Raw genomic sequence first — 17996 nt, 5'->3', positions numbered from 1 at the left:
CGCTTCAGTCCCTATAGTGTCAAGTTTCGATAGTTGACGGCACTATACGCCGCCCTCAAAACTACATCTCCAACGGAGGTGTATTCCGAACAGAGCTGTCACCGACTATTCTGGCAGAAAATCAGAGCGTCGCAGATATTCATAGGCGCTTGCAGAATGTCTACGGAGACCTGGCAGTTAAAAGCATGAAGAGTCGTGCGAGGGTTCTGTCATCGCAACAACGTCACGCAATCTTGTCTGATTTCCCGCAAACAGTCTGCCCGCACGTACCTGTGATCTCTGAAATGCTGGAACGTGTGTACACACGCGTTCGAGACGACTCATCACGATCAAACATCTCACTACTTAACTGGACGTCTCTGTTGGTACCAACACTCGTCCACCAGTTTGAGTACTCTAAGGTTGTGCTCATTCGATTCCTTGCCGCCTAACATTAGAGCTTTAGCAAAGGAGGACCATATGTGTGAAATTACTTGGACATTACGAGGCTGATGGTGACAGTTTTTGTCGCACATCGTCACAGACGATGAAACGGGTTCTTCAGCTCAAACAGGAAAACAAAATGGCAGTCATTTCAGAGGTGCCAAAGCACGTCTTCTCCGAAGAAAAAGTTGAAGCTGCTGCCTCAGCCGATAAAATCATGGCGACGGTCTCGGGGGACTAAAGATGATGTTCTCTATGCTGCAACTATCGGCACAAGTATATTGTGCTACACTCAGGAAATTGAAGAAACGGCTTCAGCGTGTTTGTCGCCACAAAAAATGCAAACTAACTTGGCTTCGACGTCGATTCCAGCAAAGAAGCCCTGCAGTAAGCTGGCATAATGCTGCCACACTGAGCGGAGACTACGTTGAAAAATATGTTTTTGTAGTCAAAAGATTACGAATAACATGGTGTGTTAGAATCCTGAATAAAAGCAACCTGCTTTCAGAAAACCATTGGATTACTTATTGAACGCCCATCATATATTCGACTTTATTCTCCATTTCAGAAATTTCTCCAGGTGGAATGTTTTGTCCCAGCGTAATCTAACTTGACAGCAAAGTAGTAAGTGGAATATTTACTTCAACGCCCATCTGCAACTATGCGATTTAAATTTTTTTATGAAGATAAGATTTCAAGTCAACATTAACAAAAATTGACTGACACGATTGCATACCCGAAAAGGGAATCTTTCATAGTCATTAATTTACACGATCTCTGCTGATCCACTGTGGACGCGGACAGCGGTTTGTCAAATAACTTAACAAGGAAAAACGCCAAACAGCAGAAAAATAATGGTTCAAATGGCTCTGAGCACTATGGGACTTAACATCTGAGGTCATCAGTCCCCTGGAACTCAGAACTACTTAAACCTAGCTAACCTAAGGACATCACACACATCCATGGCCCGAGGCAGGATTCGAACCTGCGATCGTAGCAGTCGCGTGGTTCCGGACTGAAGCGCCTAGAACCGCTCGGCCACCGCGGCCGGCCAAACAGCACCGCAATTTGAAAAGTCATTAAAATATCACAACCAGTTTCGGCAATTCAGTGTGGCATCTTCAGGCCGTATATGCACCTCATTTATGCACCAGTTACTAGCAACCTTGATTTCATATTTCAAATGCTTCCTTGGAAGACTTGACAACAACTCTTCGTAGGCACCTGAAACACAACCTCACGACTTCCAGAAACTGATGTATAAATGTGGTGCATATGCGGCCTGAAGATGGCACACGGAATCGCCGAAACTGGTTGCGAAAATAAAAATCTCAGTTTTTATGGCTGTTTGGTTATTTCCCAGTTAAATCACTTTCTACAAAAAACTGAAAAACTAACTGTACAGACGCCAACATGTTTAACGTGTTTAAAGGAGCTAAAACATTCTTAATTTTACACAAGAAAGCCCATTGTGACTCCACCATGTAGTCAATACAAGAATAACTTATCTAAGTAACTACAGGAATGCCATTGTGATTGTGTGTTACATAAACGTTACTACACGTGTGCTTATTCAGGGGAAGTGTGTTTACCACAATCATTTTGGGGAAGCAGGAGCAGCTTTTACAGATACCATTTTGTATTTTCATTGACACTTGCCTCTGTCCACTGATATCAAGGCAGTATTACTTTATCAGACTTATTTAGTCATACAAGCGTATTAAATATTACCATACATTAACGTAAGTGAAAAGCCAACAGTTGAGGTGTATCATTGTAACCAAGTTTCCACGTTCAGAATGGTTGATTATTCTAGTGGATAATTGTACTTAAGACCTGACAAAGTCCAACTACGTCACATGGTATCAAAGAATCAGGCTTCCTTTACAGCAGCACCGATCCGCTACCACGTATCCGCACAGCGCTCCAAGACTCGGCAGCCTGTTCCGCCCCTTTGTAACGAGCTACGAGATCACCTGCATCGGTGCACGGTTACTGCAGACATTTGTTGAGATCCGGGTTAGTGGCTATGGGGCAGTTGGCGCGTCACATGCGACGGCCGGTGCAGGACACCTACAAGTTACCGTTTTTGCTGCCGTTACTTGCCGCAGCCTGGACGGATACGGAAGTCGTGTGGCGATAACGGGTTATTAGTGGAATTGCATTAGTAACCGAATGCTGACTCCAGATACAAGGTTGGTACAGTACCCTATTTTCTTAATACCTTAGAGGAAGGACTTGTGGCTCAAACAATGTGGGCGGAACAAAAGATGGGGTGGAGTATTACATGTGCAGATAAGCTGTCCTAGCATCTCATCTTCATGGAACAGGATAATATTTTGAATGCTTATATGAGACAGCCCAACAAATTTAACCGTGCAGGTATATGAATTTGAAAAGGAAACTACACTTACTTCGGAAACATATCGCAGATTGACGTTTTCCTGGAAAAATGATACTGAGAGGGAAACGAAGCCTTCAGAACGGACGTATGAGGTTTATCACGTACAAAGTAATATGAAGAGATTTAATAAAGATTTGCTTTAGGTGTGGGGTTTCGCTGTGGCCACGCGGTTGTCAGCGTGTTCTGTGTAGTTCCTTATGGCTCAAAATAATTTCAAGGATTTAAAAAACTGAATGGCTGGGCAGTAACGAATGATTAACCTGAATAATAAAATCTTCCGTAGTATATCAAAGTGAATCTGGTCTAGCACGTTGTACTGTATAACTCTTCCTAAACCAGTGCCATTAAAAGAGAGTAAATGTGTGGCATGCTAACATTTATGGGAAAGACTGCCCGAGCAAAAGAGAATAAATAGACGTGTTACATCTTCAAAGACACTTCAGCTGTGAACAGTTCTAGCCGATGGAAGTTTTTCGTTATGTCTTTCGACCTCTATCGTTCTGCTCTGAAAGAGCGTCACGACGCTAATTGAAGGCCTAACCTCTTGTGACCACTACAGTCCGTTGCGACACGTTATGTAGTCTTACTTTTCGACTCCAGAGGTCTTGTTTCCCTTCGCTTTCTAGTGAAATTAAGCGAAAGTAAACCTGAATGCGTTTTACTCCCGCATGCCTTGTACTGCCAGTACAAATTTGATAGTGCCAGTATCCATCTTAAAAAGGGGCGAGTCTGCAATTCTGGAATCAAGGTAGATGTCCACACAATCCTATTTATCAAGGGAAACTTGAAGGAATGAGGAATGGGTAGAAGATAACTGGAATGTCGAATGATTGGAAGAGAAACGTAACATGAAGGAAGATGTTCAAGAACATGATACGACGTAGAGCCTTCAGTTCAAATGCCAGACGCTAAGAAGTGGGACAGCATTACTGATTGTACTATATGAACACGAATAAACCCGCAAGAGCTTTAATACCTCTCAGCTTGAGGTTTTGTTTACACAATTAACAAGGTGAAAAATTGAGTATATGAGGTAGGTAAACGAGGTTTACTTGTTTTAAGCAGTAACGGTAAATATTTTCGCTTAAAAATAATCATTTTAGCTAAGATTCCCAGACTCATAATTTAGTGAGTGTACCAGGAAGTAGGTGCCTCTCCAATGAGCTTAAAACTATAGGCTGCGCGGCCTGAAATTTTGAGTAATGACGTTGCAGAATACTCCTACTTTCTCGTTCGACTAATTGCCAAAACAGTACTCCATTCTCGTAAGTTTGGACACCCCTGTATCATTGTACAGGAAAGGTTGAAGGATGCTATGGGAAGGCGTAAAGCATTCCCATTAATTTTTTTTTTTTTAAGACTAAACTTTTAAAGCAACGGATATTCTTTAAAATTTGTTATGTGCAACGTACAGTCCACCAAGAAAGTAATCGGAAAAATCTTGCGGTATCTCAGAAGAATGTCTGAAAGATGGAGAACAGACACAGAAATGGATGTAGTTGGACAAAGGGAGGTAGCATGATCTACATGGTTGTATCACCACGAACGAGATGTGAAAATTCTGAAGGACCCAGCATTCGCATGGTGTCATCCATTTACCTGTTTCGCACACTCAAGGTAACTTAGCTGGCTTTACAAGTTAAAATTACTTTGCCTAAAGTTTGACATGTTTTACCTTCGGAGAACCGGTACAGATCTGTAGGTCATGTTCAGTACCTGAGAGGTTTGTGGGGTGTTTCACACATTGAATGAGTAACTCGCTGCTCAACTTTTGTTTATTATTTAACTTAATTAAAAATGCCATTTGGCTTTATAAGTTTACAGCACCGGGTAATATGCAATTGCTACTGTTGAAAGTTTTACCACGGAGAGCCATTAAAACCATAAAATTGTTGCTGAAGTATTTGTACTGACGGCACCATATAGCCTGAAATTCCCAGCAGCGCCTTATCAAGGAGCGCTGACATCAGTCTTATCCTCTGCAACAGTCTCTTCTGCTTGTTCCACTTGAGGGGGTTCGACCACCGTTGGTTCCGCAGGAGACGCGGAGTCTTCCTTCTGCACTTCTGGGTCAGCTTCTTTTGCCTCCTCCACTGCTGTTGTTGGCTGTGGCTCTACCGCAGTTTGAACTTCCACAGCTGGTGTCTCAGCTGCCTTCTGCTTGACCTCCAGAATCACTTTCCCGAAGTTCTCACGGCTGCATAGTTGCGTTATGCCTTCAGCCACCTGCAAGTATCCAAATGTTACAGAGGAGACTTTTTCCTATGAAGTTTATAAATACTTAGCGCAGTGTACTCACATTTTCGAAGGGCAGAACAGCGTGAATACAGGGCTGTATTTTGGCACTGGAATACAGCTTAAATATTTCATTGAGAGATCGCTGCACTGCCTCCGGATGAAGGTCTAACCATATGCCAATGTTCACTCCTGCTATGCAGTAGTTTTTACTAACTACATCCGCAGAGGAGACCGATCCGCTATCCCATTTAGGTCGCATTAACCCCCATGATGTATATTTTGAGCATGTAGCTGTGCTGTTCGACCCTGAAAAGAAGTCATTAACGAACTACGTTAGAAAAGCATACAGCATGAATGCTTGCAGCCTAACTACATCTAATTTTTTAAGCAACAGCGCACGCTTTCAACTTATCACGCCGGCGATGAAGCAGGAAAGCCAAACACGGGGCTACAAACAACTAGTTCCGAACAAGTTGCCAAAGCAACGGAAAGAATCCTTGCACATACTCCTAGAAGGACACTAGGGATAAAGGGCAGGCCAACGGTAATTTGCTTGGTCCTAGCGACCAACTAGTGAAAGAGAAACTTGCCGAGTAGTCTTTTCAGTACTTCATTTCATGCTCGAAACTACTTTTTGTTCCCCAGGTTGAGGTTTATCTCTTGTACGATTATTTTTCCTTTACCCTTTGGATCTCAACGATACAGAAGAATTTTTTCACGAAGTACCTTTTCGTATCGTTAACATCGTATACAAGAAGGAACTGCGAACGTGAAGAAACACTTGGGTGAACGACTGATAGTCGTCAATCACCCAGAATTTTTACAGGATATATTTCAAACCAAATTCGCATTTTGCTTCGACAATTCCACTTCTCGTTACTGCCATGAAAACGCTTTAAGCAGATTATAGTCCTTAATAAGCAGAAATGCATCTAAAATCTGTTAGTATTTTATTTTGCTTGCTACTCCAGAGGTAGCATTTCAGAATCAAAGCTGTAGTACGTACTCAGATTTGCATTACAGCTATTTTAGACCTACTTCCATTCCGTGTCGACCTCAGGATGATCACCATAAGAAACGACTATGTTGCTGTCGCATAGCAAGATATTCGCGCGCTCTGTATCTCGGAACGCTGTAAGTGACTGCTACGATGTACTACGTTCGTAGAAGTACTTCATTGTGCCCTTAACTGTCTCTTACAACAGCATCGGCTGTTTCGCTCTAAAAGTACTGGTACTACGAAAGACGGTGATCAAGCGGAAACCACTGGTACTCCAAGGGTTACCCAGTCTTTGGGAGAAGGGTTGCCGAGTTGTTGGGTGGCTTGGGAGGAGTGGACCAAGCAGTGAGGGTATGGGTCCCACCGGATAACGGAAGGGTGGGGAAAGAGGGGGGGGGGGGGGGGAGACCCTTGTCCTTTCGAAGGCACCATCCTGGCATTTGCCTGAAGCTGTTTAGGGATATGGAGAACCTGAATCAGGATGGCCGGACGGGGGTTTGAACCGTCGTCCTGCGCAACTTCGGCCGACCTCTTGTAGGGAAATTTTGGTAGCCGAGTCTTCATGTCCGAAATAAAAGACAGTGCTCCTGAACAATTTTGAAGTTACTGTATTTAGTAAGCCCTAGTCAACCGATACGAGTACATTAGTGACTAGGTCTGACCCATACCTCATACGCCTGGCAGAGTAAAGAGAAAATCCAAAGGGAAACAGCGTTTCTTTGCACGTTCATATAAGACGAAGCCATCAGATTCTCAGTCGACTCCGGTGGCAGATGCTGCAGGATAAAATATTTCTTGTGCAGATTTAGAGGGCGAACGCTTTTAAACGAGTCAACCAATATACTGCTTCCTAATGTGTATCTCTCGCTGAAAATTACAAATGTAAAATTAGGGAGTCGCGTCCACACAGGCTTACCAGCCATGCTGCTCACTAATCATTCGCGGCTACGACAGCCAAACGATAAATTTAGTGCCCTCCGCCACACACAGCAAGACTGCTAGCAGAATATAGGTCTTCCTTGAATATGTTACAGTGAGTTACATAGTTTAACCCGACCCATCTAATTATTGAATGATTAATATCTACACACTAGCTTTGCAGGTAGTTTTTTCCGACTGCAAATTAACTTTGAACTCAGTTTGGTGTGGAACGTTAGATCCTGCGAAGAGCCTGCACACACATGGATCTCAACGGAGCCAAAATATATTCCTCGAGAATCAGGCTAGAAGAACGAACATTTCTGCATTTTTCTTCAGCAAAGGCTTCCACGTATCACGCCAAATGTGGCTGAGCCTTGTCCTGGATTGTGGCATGATCTGGACAGTACTTCGTACCGGCACCGTCCTGGTGTATCAGTATCACAACTCTTCCCCAATTATTGGGGAGTGGGTGCCGCAACCTGGGCACGATGGTTCCAGCGTACTATTGCTGCAGTAGGAGGAAATTAATGCCAGCGGACACGGTAGCAGCATCTATCACGCACTTCTAATTTAGAACAGGCTGAGGAAGGTTCACACTGCTTTCCACCGCCATTGGACCACCATCTTTCTATACTGGCCAGACTACTCTTGTTGCCTTCGACTATTCACCAGTACACTTTCGACCTGTAGTCATTTTATGGTTTAACTTAGTAAAGTTACCACGCTTCAGCCCACGTCTGAACAATACTAGAGTTAGGCAAGTCATCACATGCCCCGTGGAGGCTACGTTACCATCGTCACACTGTTTTAAAGACTTTTCGGCGCTGTCCATGTCGTAACTGAAGAGTACGCAGCACCCTTCTCTAGACGAGTTGCTACGTCACGCTATCACAAACCAATTTCCGAATGAACAGTATCACATTTTAACTATTTCACAAGGTGGTACGTGCCCTACTCAGTAGGGCAAGATTTTCCATTCCTGCCTAGTACGAGCGCCCTTAACAAAATCATCTATTTGACACGTTCCCTGTTTCGCATATTTGGTCTACGATTAATTACATAAATATGGACGCCTCCGAATGGATGTAACGAAACCACTCTTCCTGGTATTTTAATTTTTCACCGAAGTTTTGTTCTAAAGCGATGGGTTGTAACAATACGTTAATTTTAATTATTTCATCCTGGCCGGACTTTAAAAATCAAATTTGGGAGCACTTTCTACAGTTTAAAAACCCCTTTATAATTACGCCTGACTAGATATTAGTCGCCGACTGGCCTAGACAAAGCTTTTTGTCAAAGAGCTGTGGATCTATTTATGCGAGCTTCGTAAGTAGGGAAAACATTTTTGGCGTTTGAAATCTGTTACTGCCCGAGAATTTTGGCAAGTGGACAGGAAACACGAAGCATCTAAAAACATAGATGCAAGTCCATGGATACCCCTTATCAGACGGAAAGGCGAGGAGCTGTCACGACAGAGCCGAAAGGTACGGAATTTATAAATCAGGGGCAGTTTAAGACAAACACGAACAGGCCATAGAGAGTTGAGGAACGTTACGCAGAGATGGAAAGACTACAATAGCAGCATGAAACTAGTCTAAGGAGAAACTGTCCCCGTAGCTTCCGTCCTAATTTATGAAATTTCAGCTGCTCCCTGGCTGCATCGATATCCCTTTATCGCTATTACAGCACAGCCAACGTCATACCAGTGGCAGTTCACTGGCCTCTCAACGACAATAAGGACTAGCGACGTGTGTTACTTCTTAAATTAAGACTAATGCAAGAAAGCATTTCACCGATACTGTAAATAAGTTTTTCTACAGCAGACCTGCACCAGACCAGGAGATGGAGTGAAACATTCTGGCATGTGAGCTACTTTCATAGAATAGCTTCTAAATGTAGCAAGAGGCAACACGATTGTTACTGCAATGTTTCTTTTTACTTACCTAGCAGTACCAACTTCCCGACAGGTTTGAGAATTTTTAGGCACTTCTCAAGATCGCTTCCACCATCGGTGTTTACCACGATATCAACACCTTCAGGGTAATCTTGCAATATTTCATTTTCATAGTTTTCATCATGACGGAATACCCGCTTCACGCCAAGAGAACGGAGCTTTTCGTGCTTTGACTCAGAAGCTGTTCCTACAACTTCGACATTGTCCACTGTCTGAGCAAGCTGGATGAGTGCCGTGCCTACACCACCTGAAATGAGACGGGAATTTATATCGAAGTAACGAAGATACTAAAAACTGACTTCAGCGCCAGTGAGCTGAAGTAATACAATTAAGTATTGAGTAGCAAATTTTGAGTATGCCAGACCTGGCCCCAAGAGCACCAGAGGTTCTAATTTTGTTTTGCAGCTGGTTGTAGGATTCTTATTTGTCTTACCGCTATTTACATCCGAATATTCCATACTGAAGTCGCTAAGCTGATGTGTGGGTGCAATGCTGGACAAGTGCGAGTCCTGCATACCTGCCTTAGGATTCAAGGCAGGTATTTCAGCACATCCTGTCGCTCAGTCCATTAAACCGTGTGTGTGCTTAATGTCCGTCCCATGTTGCCGGCAGCGTCCAAGACCATTTTCAATCAGTGTCATTAACGTTATTTGAATTATCAAAAATGCTACGTTCATTACACGCAGTTTCCTACATCCAGTGCACCTAATTTTACTTAAAGCATATCGTTAACATCAGCTCACCCAAATTTAGAAAATAAAGCTCTCCCACAATTTTCGCGTAACCGTGCACCCATGTGTGGATGCTAGTTAGCTAAAATCTTAGACAATTATACGAAGAGAACAGTACTAAATTTCTAAGCAGTGTGTTTACATGGTACTCTTGCCTTGTCAAAAGGACAGTGATCCCTAATCTCAAATTTACCACTTTCTACAATGCTCTAGAAATGGTAGTTACAAAACTTTTCAGTAGTCCTAATTCACCACCCAACGATCATTACACCAGAAACACTGTCTCCATTTGATATTCCTTTTCTTGTAATTTGGTGGACCTATACATTTTCAACACGTAAGTGAACTGATTAACATTTTGGCACTACCAGCCTGTTTGCTCAAATTGTTGCGGCCGTGCAACTACTGCCATGCGCAGTCTCTAGTCCTTTTACCTGACGACTGCTGCGGTCTATGAATATTGAGTCCGTATAAATTACAGCTGAAATTCTCGGTGGCTACAGGTGGTAGGTTTGTGACACTACCGGTTACGATGGACTGAAAATTTCGGTGCAGTCTAACGTAATGTTGGACAACGTGTCAAATTCCCACATAGAAGTTGTATTTTGTGAGCTGGCAGCTTCATCGTGGTTGCTAGTCCAGTTTTCTGTTGTGTTGTCAACGAGGACGGAAAAAGAATACCCGTATCCTCTTTGTCCCAGTTAATTTATGTTCGACGTCATACGAGAATGTCGTTCTACTGTTACGCTACGGCAGGTGTTTGGGTGTGACAACATCCACACGGTTACTCTGCAGTTCACACTTAAGTGCCTGGCAGAGGGTTCATCAAATCATTTTCATACTACTTCTCTACCACTCCTCTCGAATGGCGCGAGGGAAAAGGAACACCTAAATCTTTCCGCTCGAGCTCCGATTTCTTATTTTATGATCATTTCTCCCTATGTAGGCGGCTGTCAAAATATTTTCGCATTCGGAAAAGAAAGCTGGTAATTGAAATTTCGCAATTAGATTGCGTCGCGAAGGAAACCGCCTTCGTTGCAGTGACTGCCACCGCAACTAGCGTATCATATCAGTGACACTCACCCCTGTTGCGCGGTAACACGAAACGGGCTGCGCTTCTGTGCACTTTTTCGATGTCCTCCGTCAATCCAACCCGTTAAGGATCCCATACCGCGCAGTAGTATTCCAACAGAGGACGGACGGACGGACGGACGGACGGACGGACGGACAAGTTTAATGTATGCTGTTTCTTGCATCTTCTAAGTGTTCTACCAACAAAGCACAGTGTTTCGCCTTCCCCACACTATTATCTACGTGGTCTTTCCAATTTAAGTTGCTCGTAATTGTAATTCCTAGGTATTTAGTCGAACTGACAGCCCTTAGATTCGTGCGATTTATCGTGTACTCCAAATTAATCGGATTTCTTTTAGTACCCATGTGGATGACCCCGAACTTTCGTTTAGTGATAATTGCCACTTTTCGCACCATACAGAAATTCTCTAGTTTATTTTTAATTGGAACTGATCGTCTGATGATTTTACTAGACGGTAAATTACAGCGTCATCTGGTAAAAGTATAAGGGGGCTGCTCAGATTACCAACTAGATCATTTATGTATAACAGGAACAGCAGAGGGCCTATGACACTACCTTACGGAACGCCAGATATCACTTCTGATCTACTGGATTTACCGTCTATCACTACGAACTGTGACCACTGATAGGAAATCACGAATCCAGTCACAAATGAGACGATACTCCATATGCACGCTATTTTATCAATAGTCGCTTGTGGGGAACGGTATCAAAAGCTTTCTCTGAGTATGAAATCGATCTGAGATCCCTTGACAGCGGTAATTACTTCATGGGAATTAAGAGCTAGCTGTGTTGCACAAGAGTGGTATTTTCTGAATCCGTGTTTGTTATGTATCAAGAGATTTTCTTCAAAGCGATTCATGATGTTCGAGTACAGTGTAAGCTCCAAAATCCTACTGCGAATTGAGGTCAGTGATGTGGGTCTGTAATTCAATGGGCTACTCCTCTTTCCATTCTTGAATATTGGTGTGACCCATGCTACTTTCCAGTATTTAGGAACAGACCTTTCGTCAAGTGAGCGGTTGTATGTGATTGCTAAGAAAGGCGCTATTGTGTCTGCATACTCTGAAAGAAACCTGACTGGTATACCATCTGGATCGGAAGACTTGCCTTTGTTAAGTGATATGAGTAGTTTCGCAACACCTAAGATGTCTACTTTGGTCACATGTCAACAGCTGTTCTGGTTTCGAATTCTGGAATATTTAATTAGTCTTCTCCCGTGAAGAAACCACGGTAAACTATTTAATAACTCCGCTTTAGTGGCACCATCATCCGAAACATTTCCATCGCTATCGCGCGGTGACGGTAGCGACTTTTGCCACTGGTGTACTTTACATACGACCAGAATCTCTAGGTTTCCTACAATATTTTGAGACTTTCGTTGTAGAAACTATTGAAAGCATCTCGCGTTGACGCCCGCACTAAATTTCGAGCTTCCGTGAAACTCAGCTAGTCTTAGGATTCTGCGTATTTCTGGATTTGGCATGCTTTTTTCGTTGCTTCTGCAACAGTGTTCTGACGATTTGTGTACCACGGTGTATCAGTCCCGTCGCTTATTAACTTATGCAATATGAATATATTGCTGTCGATACTGTATTTTTGAATTTGAGCCATACGTGGTCTACGGTGACATAATTAGCTTAGAAGGAATGGAGACTCATTCTTAGGAATGCATCAAGCGAATTTTTATCTGCTGTTTTAAATAGATATATTTTGCATTTATTTTTAGTGGTTTTGGGTTGATACGCTTCTACGCCTCTACAATGACCTTGTGTTCACTGATCCCTGTATCCGTCATGACGCTCTATTACATCAGGATTATTTGTGGCTAAGAGGTCAAGCGTGTTTTCGCTACCATTTACAATTCGTGGGGGCCCACGAACTAATTGTTCCAAGTAATTCTCAGAGAAAGTATTTAGTACGGTTTCGGAAAATGGTTTCTATCTACCATCGGCTTCGAACATTTATTTTCGCCAACAAATCGAGAGCAGATTGCAGTCTCCAGCAATTATAACTGCTTGAGTGGGGTACTTATTTGTAATGAGGTTCGAGTTTTCTTTGAACTTTCCAGCTACTGGATCATCTGAGCTGGGGGGGGGGGGGGGGGGCGGCGGGTCAGTGCAAGGAGCCAAGTATTTTTTGGTACGGCTGTTGAGGATAACCTATACCCGTAGTAATTCGCAGGAGATACCTACTACCAAGAGAGACAAACACACCATCACCTACTTTATTTAATCCACCCTTTCTGAAGACTGTTTGCGCCTCTAAAAATTTCGGCATAGTTTACCTCCAGCTTTCTGTTCGTATAACAATTTCAGCTTCACTGCTTTCTATCAGCGCTTAAAGCTCTGGCACGTTTTCAACACAGCCACGACAATTTACAACTACAATCCCGACTACTGCTAGGCCGATCCTCGTCGAAACGAGACTGTCTAACCTAAACAACCGCACAGTCCACGCCACACAGCCCTTACTACCAGTGTAGCCACCTCTTGTGCGTAGTGGACAACATCGCAAATGCTGTATGGAAGTGACACACTTCCCACGTTACGTTATCGAAAATAGAATAAAAAGTTGCGCTAGTGTACGAGAATGAGCATAGTGAAAATTAAATCATGTAATTACAGTTTACCTGCGACCGACTGCATAAATACTTTCTCCGCGTTCGCAAGGCATCCGAATTTATACAGGCAGAAGTGGGCCACAACGAAGTTTAGACCAAGACTGACGGCATCTTTTAGGCCAATATCTTCCGGCAGCAGAAAGCAGTACTTGCGTTGGACGTGGACAACATGCCTAAACAGACCACCTTGCATTTGCAGACAGAGCACTTTCTGGCCCGCCTGTAACAAAGAATCAGAACATTAGCTTTATTCCGGAAAACTAAAGAAGTGCTGGAGAGAACGTGTCTTACCTGCAGATCGGTGACTGCTTTGCCCACACGTGTTACGATGCCGGAACATTCACTGCCCATGATAACCGGGAAGAGTCTGTTCCTTATTATACCCAAGCGCAAGTAATGGTCTGTGAAGTTCAGGCCACAGTAATGGACTTCAACTTCGACGTGGTCGTCGCAAATATCTTTCTGCAGTGGCGCCTCTGTTACCTGCAACACGAATATGCAACTGTATTTCGAGCCTATCACGATTAGACATTCGTTTAAACATTTGGAGGTTAACAGGGCCTCAAATTCAGGTTATTTGCAGAAGTAGGAAAGCTTAGTACTATCTTGTCTATAAAGACGTAGCAAGTGTTTTGTGGAAGAATCAGCCAAGAAAATACGTAGGTAACAGGGTCAATACTGTTGCTCTGTCTTTAGTGGGCAGAAAAGTTTCGTGCTTAGCTCCTGGGAGTCATTTTCTATGAAGACATTCGGAAACAGTAATTTACTGTGCCCGAATACAAGGCGATTACGGGGAAGCAGCGATGGAAATTATTGGGTTTGTGCTTCAAGCAGATTAAGCTACGGCTCATTCATCGCAGCAGCAATCAGACAACTATCGCCATCTCACTTTTACTGTGCAGTTGTAAAGTTGGAAAATTCACACTTGCCCGCATTTCATTTCGATACAGGAGGGTTCTCATTTTGAAGGTTAGTGAGAGGCTACAGTGATGAGGTCTGAACAGGCAACATTTGAATAAAACTGTGGTAAACAGCACGGCAGCTCCTTGAGAAGCGAAGCTGTATCCTATGAGTGCTAAGTCCCTGTAAAAAATACAAGTTATTACCAACACAACATGTCGCCAATTATGCCACAATTGAAGTATTGCGTCTGAGGACAAACTGTTTTGCCACAGCGCTGATTTACGCTTTTTCCTATTCGTTTTAAGGAGACAGTAACTCGTTGAGGAGCAGAGTATAGAGTCCATTTAGTATCTACGGTTCTTGAAAGGCAGCTCATTACATAAACTCGTATGTGGCAGAAGGAACATTTTACTATTTAATGGAAATACGATACGTTGGTTTACCTTTATTCTGCTGATACTGCCATGCGCTGTTAGTGTGACTGACGGTACCGGACGTGTGAGGTCAGTTGAAGGAATCTGCCAACATTTTTCTTATATCACTATTTGCAAACAACAATTTAAATACATTAAATATTTTTATAGTCGAACCGCCTGCAACTGAACGAAGGTGTTCTATTAGGACGTTTCGCCTCCATTTTATTAAGGAATCAGAGGTCCGTATATGTTCTACACATACACTGAGAAAAAAAAAAATGGAAGCCAAAATGCGTCGGCGAAGCTAATACCGATTATTCCGTCCGAACCTAAAGGACGTGGTCCATAGATAAACCTTAAATTTCTTTAAAGTCAGCTTAAACACAATCTTAACCGTAGCCTATTTCTACATTACATATGTTTTGAAAGTTTTATGAAGCAGTGAAACTACCTACGACAGTACCACACCAACAAGTGTTAAACCTTGTTGCAGGCGGCTCGAGACGCAGTTAAATTGCCCTGTAGGTTGTCTAGATACGAGCTCTAGATTCTACACTATCATTTTTGACTAGTACGTCAGCATTACACAACGTTAAGCCATCCAACACACGTGGAGATGCTACATTAAATTATCCACAACGGAATGTTGCGGAAGCAACTAAATACCATCAATGAATAACCGATATTAAACTTCTCTGGCATAGTATTTTAAGTGAAAATATTCTATATTGTTAAAGTCACGGTGCCTTACCACAGTAGGCGCGGTAAACTGCAGAGGAAGCAGATCCATGGTTCCCGGTAATCACCTAGAAAAACAAACCAGTCAGTGTAAGTAATGGCGAAGAACCTATTACATTCTGCGTATGAGCTTTGCAGCCTCATGGTTTGTGGGCATAAATGTTGTGTGTTCCACCAATTACGGCTTTAGAAAGTTATGTACCATGGACCCTGTCCCAGAAAGCGGGTTGAATTTTAGCTACCCAAAGCCGTAAAGGCGGTTTTGAACAGTCCCCTAATAGCAAGATCATTACCCGCCGAAGGCACACCACATTTGAAATGTGTATTTGCACACAAATATTCTCCAGAACCGTACGTCTACAACTAAAAATAAACGAAACGATTCCAAAAAGAAAATAAAACGATTTGTGGCTGAAGGTCGTTGTCCTGTCTGACAAAGTTTCCTATATTTTAGTACTATGATCCAATACACAAGTCACACTCAGTGTGTACCTGATTAACTAGGTTATTCTTTCAGTTAGAGAAATAACTAACTTATTCCTCTTTACTAGTTTTCCATCTGCGTTTCAGGTTTTTGGTAAAATGTCATTTTGCTCTAATACTAAGCGTGAACAAGATCGAGATCGCGTAGCAATGCTAAACAAAGCCATTTCTTCTTCCACTCAACGCTGTTTTATTCGTTTATCAGTCTTATTTCGTTAAGACTTGCTAGTGCGAGTCTTGAATTTTTAAAGTGGTGCCTGTGAAACATTCGTTGTCTTCATAATATAAAACATATCAGCACACAATTTGCAATGATGCTTTGGCCTTTTGTATGATGTACGGGTGTAGGATTTTTATATCCTGACTAAAGATTGTTCTGTACCACTTTAAAATGGCCACACGATCGTAGCCATCTAGCCCTCCAATTAAAGAATAAAGTAGCCTAGGGAGAAGAAAGTTTTCTCCTTTAGAAGACTGAGGTTCGTTCATCGCCAGGAAAATGAAGCCACGAATAGTGTGGCAAAATTCCGTTGTCAGTTATGAATACAACCAGTTTTTTTAATTTTCTATCACCGAGATAAGCACATCAATGACTCTTTCGCTGCACAGCTATGATATCGGGAAGCTGCCTAATGGAACACTGCGAGCTGAACCTCAACTCAAATCCAGCCCCTTGCATTTAACTATCGTAGCACGTGAAGAATTTCCCAGAAAAAAATTTATCTCTGCATCATTTGAAAAAGTCAGAATCATAACAACTGTGTCTAAACACCGTATTAACACGATTTCAGAAAGCTGAACATTTTTAATGATAATCCTGAACATTTACCGTTACACCTAAACGCCTTCTACTATTGTAGAGTACTTTCACGATTAACAACGAGTGAACGCTTTCAGTAACTTTTTCTTACTGCTGCATTAGGCTTACAGTAAAATATAGCCATACTTCGTCATTTTACGCGCTTCTAACCCAAAATACCACTAATCCAGTTTCTTAAGTAACCTTAAAATTTCAAGGACTAGCCTATACACTCCATCATAAGAGCCGATCATAACAAAACCAAGACATTACGGTACATCGAAAATATTACTTACAGTGGAACTGTGCACTAAGACGCAACTGCAGAGAAATTTTTCCGCGTGTGCCTTTATATATCGTGCATACTGGGCGTGTCCGGGCTACGGTGATTCGACGACGAGCAGTCATGTGACGGAAAACTGAGTTACCTGTAAAAACAAGGCAACTGCCCTCTAGCGCAGAGGAAGTGACCCAGGGTACAGCTGGGTATGTGCTGCCAACGCCCGTGTAGAAGATGACCGATTCCACTGTGATTGGGCACGGAATTCCTACTGTATTTTTTGCATCCACCTTCCATAGTGCATGGGAAGTATCTGTTGCTTTAAAGAGCAGTAATCATCAAAAAGGGATAACATCTGCAATCCTGTAATGAATATGTTTGTGCTTTTAGGATTGCAGAATAGGGTGAAAGCTCTACAAGAAATGGCAGGCTATAATGCTCAGTTTTGATGCTGATAATTAACGTTAACCTGAATTCGTCATTAAGCTGTTAGTTAGTTTCAGTAAATAATCATCTTTTGACCACACAGATCTAACACAACACATTTTACTTTACTAAAACAGTGTACTGAGACTTTGTTGCTATTGTACAGTGCATCATACTAAGTTATATGACAGAATTTTACGTACTAGTGTAGTGCACTGTGTGTTAGGAACTGTGTCTCAATGAGAATATTCATTATTTGAATAAACGATCCTGTTCGATTTCAGTCTGCCGAATAATTGTATGTTATCTGTTAGCCAAATGAAGTTGTCAGTTAAACCTGGTAGCTTAAAGGTTGCCATACAGCTCATATCTTCCTTCAGCGTATATTTAGGAAGTTCAAGTCAGAAACTTGGGACGTAGGAAAAAATAGAAACGGCTTTTGATTCTCTATATAAAGACACATCGATGTTTCAGATAATTCGAAGATGCATAGATAGGGTGGCGTACTGCTTATTGCATGTGCCTAGTGATCAGGGAACCCGGGTTCGAATCCCAGACTTGGTA

The 17996-nt window shown here is 42.5% G+C and overlaps 3 protein-coding genes across 5 annotated transcripts in view; all 3 read right to left on the bottom strand.

The window, feature by feature from the left end:
• LOC126481290 (synaptic vesicle membrane protein VAT-1 homolog) overlaps positions 1 to 15519 on the bottom strand; it is a 58796-nt gene extending 43277 nt beyond the window's left edge. The window contains exons 1-5 of one of the 3 annotated variants that reach the window (XM_050104929.1): positions 15458 to 15519; positions 14734 to 14808; positions 13679 to 13870; positions 13397 to 13607; positions 8930 to 9187 (exon numbers count right to left, since the gene is read on the bottom strand). In XM_050104929.1, coding sequence (XP_049960886.1) covers positions 8930 to 9187; positions 13397 to 13607; positions 13679 to 13870; positions 14734 to 14808; positions 15458 to 15496 — 775 coding nt within the window. In that variant the 5' untranslated portion in view covers positions 15497 to 15519. The remainder of the gene's footprint in view (positions 1 to 8929; positions 9188 to 13396; positions 13608 to 13678; positions 13871 to 14733; positions 14809 to 15457) is intronic. The other 2 variants (XM_050104931.1, XM_050104932.1) reach the window with 2 other exon arrangements.
• Positions 1 to 17043, bottom strand: part of LOC126481292 (synaptic vesicle membrane protein VAT-1 homolog) — an 87746-nt gene extending 70703 nt beyond the window's left edge. Inside the window, exon 1 of the mRNA XM_050104934.1 lies at positions 17023 to 17043. The gene's annotated coding sequence lies outside the window, so the exon portion shown is untranslated. The remainder of the gene's footprint in view (positions 1 to 17022) is intronic.
• On the bottom strand, positions 4727 to 5342 carry LOC126481293 (uncharacterized). The gene is made up of 2 exons (XM_050104935.1): positions 5127 to 5342; positions 4727 to 5053 (listed from the first exon to the last, which is right to left on the bottom strand). Exons 1-2 carry the CDS (start codon positions 5322 to 5324, stop codon positions 4778 to 4780), a joined length of 474 nt encoding a protein of 157 aa, XP_049960892.1. The 5' UTR covers positions 5325 to 5342; the 3' UTR covers positions 4727 to 4777.
• Positions 17044 to 17996: the final 953 nt, after the last annotated feature.

The sequence above is a fragment of the Schistocerca serialis genome, chromosome 5, assembly GCF_023864345.2.
Source record: "Schistocerca serialis cubense isolate TAMUIC-IGC-003099 chromosome 5, iqSchSeri2.2, whole genome shotgun sequence".
Classification (NCBI taxonomy): Eukaryota; Metazoa; Arthropoda; class Insecta; order Orthoptera; family Acrididae; genus Schistocerca; species Schistocerca serialis.
The sequence above is the reverse complement of the archived record's forward strand: the minus strand, read 5'-3'. Positions and strand labels throughout refer to the sequence as shown.